Here is a 9,194-nt window from a genome sequence, read left to right on the forward strand (position 1 = left end):
GGAAATGGAATATGAGATATCTTGATTCATAGATTAGGAATATAATTATCTTAATTAGGTATTATTTTTTATTTAGATAGAAATATATTTAAAATTAGATATTACTTTCAATTTTAATTTGAGTCAAGAGTCTTAAGTTTCATATTTTAGAGCAATTATTTGTTTTGTTTTAGAAAAATACATAATAAGAGTCTAGATTCTAATTTCTTATTTTAGTGTTTTCTTAATTGTCTTAGGCCTATATATATATATAGTTCATCTCATTGTACCATAACACTATAACTCTATATTTCAATAATAATAATAAAGTTAATAGATTCTCTTTTTATCATGGCCTTTTTTGGTGTTATTCGTCGGTTTAGACGCGATCTATTCCCTTTAGATTTAGGCATAAGAAACCGTGACCCGCACTGCGTAAATGGTGTCACCAACGAGGGTGCCCCACACCCAATACAGATGAAAACTTAAAAAAAAAAATAGAAAACGAGAGAATCTTGTGGGCGGTGCTTGGACGACTTGCTTTTGCTTTTGTTTGCTAATTGGCTTTGAAGATGAGTGAAGATTGATCTGTTTACATTTTTTTTTCCTGTTCGTTGCAGCTGTCGAGAAAGAGAGGGAGAACAGAGAGACGGAGGGAGAGAAGAGAGACGGGATAGAGTTTATCTTTTATTTTTATTTTATTTATTTATATGCTATGTTAATTTTACTCAAAACATATCCTATGTTAATTACAATTATAGAAAAGTACTTTTTATATATTCTTTTTGCCACGTCGGATGCTTAAATTGTAAGTCATTGAACACATCAGAATTTCCTAATAGCGTCAATGTCCGATTGACGGAATGTAATTGTTTACAATATTTTAGAAGGTTTTGTATCAAATTGTCACCAAAAAAGAGATTTTGTACCAAACTATTACATCGCTAAAAGGTTTTATACAAACAGTGCAATTTACCCCAACAAATTACATTGCAAAACTTCCTGTTTACGTAGTCTTATACATCAAAGAACAGCTAACGTGCAAGGGCAACTTAAGTTAATCCACTCGAAGTCCACATTCTCATAACTATACCACAGGGGATGTATCCTCCATGCAACAAAATGGCCTCCAAAAGCACTACTTAGAAGAGCATATATGTCGGAATTTATACTGCCTCATAGACACCTCGAAAATCAGGGTAGGGGGAAGGGGGGGAAAACTGTAGTTATCTCAATCTGTCTTCAATGGTCCATAAATAGTCCCAGTAGTCTTTCAGTTTGTGATCGACCGGACTAACTTGATCCCACTTTCCGGTACAGAATATGGCATAAGCATCAGCTGCATACCTACACAATGACAATTCCTAAGTTAACATCAGTGCATCCACGATTGGTTTTGTGATTATTAACCAAGACATTATCCTCTAAAAAGAAGGTAGAAACACAGACGTGTGATTTCAAGCTAGTGAATCATCACATAATTGATATACTTACCAGGCCTTATCCTAAAACTTCTAGAATACTTAGAAAGTAGACTGTATAGAATAGAGTGTCCTATTACAGCTTGGATTGGAATCTCCAAACCTGTTGGTCTGCCCCTCGTTTAATCAATTTCATGCATTACACGTTCTTTGTTGCCCATGGGCTGCAGGGGTTGTTAATATAGTTGACTTTACTGGTCTTCATCACTAGTTTAAGCTTTTAAAATAGCAACGTAATCTGGAGGACATCGAGTGAGACCAGCAAAGAACCCCATCGTAACCAGCACCAAGAGCAAGCAATGAAATTCCCTTCAGCAATTTTTCCAGAAAATCATATAGTTAGGGGTGAAATTTTGTTGGCCGTATTAACAACACTAAAACCTATAGCACATAATCAATGCATCAAAAGATTTTAGACAATTTCTTATAACACTGATGAATAACTTTTAGATGTACGAAATTGAACTGAATTACTCAAAACATTCCAGTTTGAAATGGTTGTATAGCATACATGTCCGATTGGAGTTCCTGCCACGGTTGCAAATTGCACTTAGCTGACACACTCATAAGAACTAACTATGTGATCCATATGGTTCCTTTTACTCAACTTCATATAAATAATGGCATCACCCATTGAGATTGATTGATACAAATCAGTGCTACTGGTTCAATAATTAACTTGACTGCAAAATGGAAGAGTAGCTTACTTGCCAACACCGTGAAGCTGAGTCACATGCGTCCAGCCATGATCGAGGTATTCTTGAGACATACGTTTTATCATGCAGGACCTCTTCTTTTGTAAACCCAACGTTCTTATAATCTCCTCTATTCTCTCCTCTGGAGCATCTGCAGCAGCTTGTGCATTCGGAAACTCGCTGAAAAGTTTTTCTAAGATCTGTCCAGTCTAAAATATGAAAGGAATTCATGTAAGAACTATCTTGCATATTCAACCTACCATGCTAAGAGATACTGTAAGTGAATCGTGTCCAATCTTTACACAAGCAATATCCAAAGAAAGTGCACTGTAAAGAGTGCCACAGGACTAAATAGCAAAATACAAGGCAATCGATTCATCATAAAGCGAGCAAACCTTTTCAGCCAAAAAGCTGCAACTGAATAATATTACACTGGATAGAAGTGGCATTTCATATGTGCTTTGGAAGCTAGTTAAGATTTATTAAACTCACTGATGTCCCAATACTTGATGATTGCGTAAACTACTCCTATCTTTGCATCCATTATTGCGAGATTAGGCTAAGGACTAGAATGAATGGTAAGTTAAAATGCTACAAATTCAAGGGTAGACATTGAGTTGTATATAGGGTGTATATGAGCTAAGGAGACTATTTGCTTGTTTCTATTTGGAAATGAGGGTACCTCTACTACTATTAGGCTATGGTTGACATGGGAGAATGAAAAGAGAATTAGATGGGATATCAGGACGAAACATTTGTACCATGTAATGCAATATCACTCCCACGCTATTTTCCTATTCTTCTATACCAAACACTTTCTTAAAAGTTCATATATTGTGACGGAGAGAAAAGGGAATGGAGTGGGAAAATGAGTCAATCGAAGAGCCCAGAATCTGCATCCTATTACCATTCAAGTGTACTAAATGAACAATGACAAAACCTTCAGAGTCTCACTGACGAAAACCAATTTCATCTTTTACTTTTTTATGTTCTCTTTTGACTCAATACCTAGTAACCTCTGGAACAACCTGGAAGTCTGAGCTCTGTCAGTATACCGTAAGAGTCGTTCCTGCCACTTCCGTTTGGAGAATTATACCACATCTAAATGATTGCATGTTCAAGACTTGTCACCTCAGCGGAAGAAGAAGAAGCTTCGTTATCTTTACATGAGTATGCTACTATCTTGCTTTCATCTAATCTAATTGTCATCTCTAAGCAAGAAAAGTAAAGAGGTGCAGTTTGTTTGCTATAAGACGGGAATTTGCTGCTGGGCCTGAACAATTCTACGAAAATGAGAAAAGAGCAGACCATTAACACATCACCAACAACGAATGGATGAAATACAATTTTGCAACAACCTTAGCACGAAAGATTGGTTTACCTGTTTCCCAGTCGTACAATTAAGAAGCATGCAGATAACCAAAACCCGCCAAGGATCATGGGCGTGGTCCTCTTGAAGAAGCCGGTGTACGGAGCGCGGAGGCTTCCACGTGTTGTCGGCATCTCTCCTTCTGTAGGCTTCTTTTTTCTTCTCCTTTGCCGAGAGGATCGTACTGCCATTGCTACTCTTAACCTTCTTCTGCTCAAACTCAAGGAAAAAAAGATGAAATGGCAATAATTTTCAGATCAAATCAATCAATCATATGCCGACTGCATAAGTCCGGTCGAGGCAGAAGAGTTTAAGGTTATCAATAAGAGTTAACCATAGACAAAGATGGATGTGCCAACCAACCTTTTTAGCTTTAGCAGCTTCCGTTTCCGCTTCCGGTTGCGGTTCGGCTGCTGAATCCGCTATCAATTCTGCATTGATTCGCTTCCCCATTGTCAATCGCCCGCGGCTCACGTTCGTGTTCCGAAAACGGGGGGAAAGCATGCTCCGCGCCTTTGATTCAGAAGGAATATCATCGGAGCCTACTTTCTTCGTATAAGCAAACCGCGAGAACAGCTCCTCGATGTCAGGAATTTCTCCGCCGTCAAGAGCCGCTGCAAGCTTCGATTCAACCCCTCGCCCCCGGGGCTCTCCATTTCCGTTCTGGAAGAACCGAGAAACGGTCCTCTCCTTCTTCTCCTCCGTGACAGTCGTGCTCGGTATTGGTTCCTCGATTCTGGCGATTGCCCTGCTGTCATCGCACCGGCTGCGCTTACGCTTCGTGCCCCTATCCGGCTCCGGCTGTCGATTCTGGAAGAAGCGAGAGACGACCCTCTCCTCCTTCTTACGGGATCTCTTCCCCCTTCGTTCCGTACGATTGCCATTGATGCAACCACCAGTCCCACCCTGGTTCTGTTGAAAGAAGCGAGAGACGACTCTACCCTTTTTCTTCCTCTTGGTCTTCTCTTTCTTATTCGCCTCGCCCTTCTGAACCTCAATCTCCATGTCTAGGGCTCGGTTCGTCTCCTCCATTCCACCTGCAGTGCAGAGGAGAACAAAGAAAACAATGTCACGGGACAGAAATAAAATAACCGTTCAATTTTGCCCTTTTCTTTTTTGGTCCCGCTTTTTACATAATTAGAGGAATGTGCGTGTTAAAATCGTTAGACATATTAAAAAGTCTGATGATCATTTTTGTAATGGGAAAATTACAGTGATAGTCCTATATGTATGTTTGTCATTTTTTGACATTGAATTCTAAAAGTTTAACTTTGAAAAATCAAGTCTTAAAAAGTTTGTAAATGAGGCAACGTTGGTTCTCTCTGTTACGAACCTTGACGGAGTGACTGACTCGAAATAAACGTCGTGAGATCCGTGACATCTAACCTATTTTCGCTTACGTGCCTCCCTATCAACCCAACCCGATATCAGCATACCCATTTATTTAATACCCGACCCGACATGTTCATGTTGTTCTTCTTGTTCCTTCCCTTCCCTTCCCTCCCCTCATCTCTATTGGCTACCTGCAGATCTTCCATCTCCGATTTCCTTCCCAATTGAAGGATTATGATTATGTTCTTGCTTCAATTGAATCAGTGTTTTGAGTAATTCATTTGAATTTACTGCTCTGCAATGATCAAGAATGTCTGGGCGTGGAAAGGGAGGCAAGGGGCTCGGAAAGGGAGGAGCCAAGCGTCACCGTAAGGTCCTTCGGGACAACATCCAGGGTATCACCAAGCCAGCCATCCACAGGCTGGCCCGTAGGGGCGGCGTGAAGTGTATAAGTGGTCTCATCTACGAGGAGACTCGTGGGGTGCTGAAGATCTTCCTCGAGAACGTCATCAGAGATGTCGTGACCTACACTGAGCACGCCTGCCGCAAGACCGTGACCGCCATGGATGTTGTCTACGCGCTCAAGAGGTAGGGCAGGACCCTCTACGACTTTGGTGGTTAGGGTTAAAAAGCACAAGTCTTGCTATTAAGAAAGGAAAAAAAAAAAAGGGAGGTTTTTGGCTATTCTACTATGGGATTGTCTTTTTCAGTGTAAAAAGTAGTTGTTTTTATGGCTATGGTAGGCGTTGTGTTTGTTCATGGTGGAATGAACGATCTGCTGATGAGGATGAAGAACTTTATTCAAAAGATGGGGCAAATTGACTGACATGAGTAGCCTAACTCTATGTTCCTGTTCTAGTTACAACTCTTGAAGCTACATACAGAATGCCTTATGGAGTCCGAGCAAAATTTAGGTCTCACTTGTTGGGTCGATTGAGTACTTTATCTGAATCCCACGAGCTCACTCGGAAATTTAGAATATATATATATATACATATATATAAAGGAAAAAATATAAATTGGTCATTTAGGTTCGAGAACTTTTCTATTTTTATCATTTATTATTATTTTTTATATTTTCATCCTTTACCTTTAAACACTTTTCTATTTTAATATTTCCGTTAACAAAACCGTTAAATGTGGCTGAGTTGAAGCCACATCAGCCACCACGTGTGCAACACATTCCACGTCAATATTAGGTGTGCGGATCCGAATTTCGTCTTGTCGGGGCCCGCATGCGTGCGCGCTGATCACACGACTTGGGAATGTCCATCTTCCTAGGGACGCACGACGAACACGCGTGAGAAAGAGTCGCCACTACCTGTTTACAACCAAAAAGTCAAGAGCTGGTGAGTTGTTTGGGTCTACCGGTATTGGATACACCTAGTTGCTAAGGCATATGGTCTGCGGAACTCGAGGTCAAAATTCAAGGATTTTGTTACGTGCGGACCTATATGTCGCACGCTCTTTTGGTACTCTAATTTGTCTAGAGCTTGTCGTTTTATTTTGTTTGCCGCTTGATTATGGTACGCTCGTCTTGCTCGTTTTGATACTGTAAATTCGTGAAAGCGATTGATTTGGTTTAAAAGACCGAAAGAGAAGCAGATCCTCAAGTCAAGGGATTGATCCACCATCATCTCTTCTCGGTTAACTGGATCATGATGACCAATTCACCGCGTGGACTGGGTCGTCACTCGTATTATCTCGCTCGTCTTTGGGACCCATAAGCCGACTCGACCAACTCCGTCACTCAGGCTATTCACACACTGATCGAAATCATTACAATAATGAATGTATAAATAAATGTCATTATAATGTACTCTCGAATAATAATATAAAAAATACAAATTACAACACAAGATCCTGCCCGGTTTGAGTTCAGCCAATATTTCACTCATGCGCACCATGTGGCTTGAATGACCGAAACATAGACGGGGTCCGATCGAACAGACTGTTCTCAGGAGCGCCATGTAGTCTTCATGATTTACGCGGGATTGGTTGAGCTCCCAAGTGATTGTCTAACCTCATTTCACGCATCCCAACCCCAGTTATCCTTCACTTGGATACTACTCGGGTAAAAAATGATGACTTGAGATTGGACCCCATACCGCGCTCAAGTCGCACGTGCTTTATGTGTGTAGGGGCGTTGGATCCCATGATCGATGGCAAAGGGGCGTTGGACCCCATGCATATCGTGTCCTAGTAGAGTCGGACTCGACCGCAAGAAAACAGAAGAAAACATACAAGAATAGATAAAAATAGACAAGCTGTGTGTTTATTGCCAAATTTATGTGATTTATCAGGTTATGAACCAAGATTAATTGGGAAACAAGTTCCTACCCTAAACAGATAAGGCAAAGGTAGCGTGTATGATATAATTCGGCCATGGGCCGCCCCAGGAGGGTATGTAGCATTCGGTAGTGCTTTAAAGGACCTGACAGACATGATGCCTATAGTCAAATCTCAAATATGTAAGTTGATTTTAAATTGCTCTTTGTGGTGACTCTAAGGGTTTAACAGATTATGATATGAGTGTTTTCGCCCAAAACTTGAATCCTGATATTTCACCTAACTGTTTTCCCATGTTTGGTTAAGCCGGGTTTGAAATTAATCTGTTTTCGTGTTCTGACCCATTCTAAGCACAAACTAAGGGAAATTGGGGCACAAAACACCACGATGGTGCCAAGATCCCTACACATGACCCATGAGGGACCGAACAACCTTTTGTGGGCCGTCCCTATTAGTGCCTCTATTCAAATTCCCTAAGCGCCTGATTCTACGTTAGGGTGACAAAAACATATAGACTTGTAAGGGAAGGTGAACGAGTGACAATCGCACCTTGACAGACGCCTACCCCTTTCTTTATTTGGTATGTTTAGATCATCCTAACGCCTAGGATGTCGGCGAATCAAGAACCGAAAAGATGTGTGAGTGTGTATGAAAAATTGAGACCACTTGACACGGACTATCGAAAGTCAGTAGCCAATGTCCACTGATCCCTTAGACCCACCGAGGTCGTGAAGACCCCGACAGAGCCGAGAAACCTGTCGCACCTCCCGGAAGTGGTCTAAAAAGGACTCGTGCACCCCGACTTGAGCCGCTTCAAATCGAGCCTAGACTCGAGTAAAGATACACGAGTACTTCCTAAATGCCCATGCTACGCATGGCACGTGTCTCGGTGCTTTTGAAATTGTGAGTTTCAAAAGGGCGTGACCATCAGTTCCTAAACCGTCGACACGATTACTGATTATTGGTTGGTTCGTGCAATTTTATTAAAAAGCCAAGTGAATTAATTAGCCGAGAGGAACGTCTCAATTACCCTGTGTGTAAAATTGTTGAATTAGTTAAAATTTGGCCGAACGCTTTAAAATTTGCGGGTTTTAGACCGTCAGACAAATCATGAGTTGATCGCCCAAATAGGATCTTAATCCCCAATCATCCTAATTAACGAAAGCGACTCGTGACACGGGAGTCGAGACGGGTCCCCGAAGGCCAAGAGAACCCAGTCAATGGTGGCCGAGATACTCTTAGACCATCGTGGGTCCGAGATAGTCACCGATACACAAATCCATGCAAATTACCTAAGATTAACGAGTTTAAAGTATGATTAATTGTTGGATTAACATGGACGTAGGAAACATGATTGCACACAATTCGAGAAACGAGTTCAAATCGAGGAAAGGAGGCCGCTCTCGACCAGAGAGGCTCTCGGTCACTTCCCCTTGGGGGTGGCCGAGAGCTCTCATGCCCCAACTAGGTCTCACGTGGTCTTTTCACCTAGATTTCGATCGTTTCTCGCATGCATCACATATCAAACATGACAATAACAAACATATACGCAACGGTACCGCCATGATCTCGGAAAATACAAGCAAACATTCAAAACATTCGTAAAAACATGATATTACTCAAAGTCGATAAAACGGCATCGACTCATGAAACGAGAAAAACAAGAAAACACGTTAATCGACTAGGATTGAGATAGAGGAGGCCTCCATGGTCCCAAATGAACCAAGGGAGCTCTTAGCCACCTCCCATGGGTTATGGTCGCGAGCTCCCATGGCTCACTTGAACCATGGTGATCTCCTCCACCCCGATCTTAACCGTTTCCCATCATGCTATCGTACGATACATCATTAGAAGAGTAAACGAATGACTTAACAAGATACTAACGAAAATATGCATAAAACCAGCCAAGGACTGCCTTATCTCCCCATAAAAGTTGGAAACTAAAAGTCATAACCCCTCTAAGTCGGAAGAGTGTTATACCTACGCTCGGGACAAGAAGGAAATGACTCAAAGTCAGAAAATAGCCCCAAGATAGCTGCTGGATACCCG

At 41.4% G+C, this 9,194-nt stretch overlaps 2 protein-coding genes across 2 annotated transcripts; one reads left to right on the forward strand and one right to left on the reverse strand.

Moving 5' to 3' along the window:
* Positions 1-858: 858 nt before the first annotated feature.
* Positions 859-4,619, reverse strand: LOC116188074 (methyl-CpG-binding domain protein 4-like protein). The gene is made up of 4 exons (XM_031517206.1): positions 3,888-4,619; positions 3,537-3,734; positions 2,168-2,364; positions 859-1,326 (listed from the first exon to the last, which is right to left on the reverse strand). The coding sequence occupies exons 1-4, from the start codon at positions 4,554-4,556 to the stop codon at positions 1,206-1,208; spliced, it is 1,185 nt and encodes a 394-aa protein (XP_031373066.1). The 5' UTR covers positions 4,557-4,619; the 3' UTR covers positions 859-1,205.
* Positions 4,620-4,700: 81 nt separating this feature from the next.
* On the forward strand, positions 4,701-5,743 carry LOC116188079 (histone H4-like). Its single transcript, XM_031517214.1, has one exon. The coding sequence runs from the start codon at positions 5,167-5,169 to the stop codon at positions 5,446-5,448; it is 282 nt and encodes a 93-aa protein (XP_031373074.1). The 5' UTR covers positions 4,701-5,166; the 3' UTR covers positions 5,449-5,743.
* The last annotated feature ends 3,451 nt before the right edge of the window (positions 5,744-9,194 follow it).

The sequence above is a fragment of the Punica granatum genome, chromosome 1 (assembly GCF_007655135.1).
Source record: "Punica granatum isolate Tunisia-2019 chromosome 1, ASM765513v2, whole genome shotgun sequence".
NCBI classification, from domain to species: Eukaryota; Viridiplantae; Streptophyta; class Magnoliopsida; order Myrtales; family Lythraceae; genus Punica; species Punica granatum.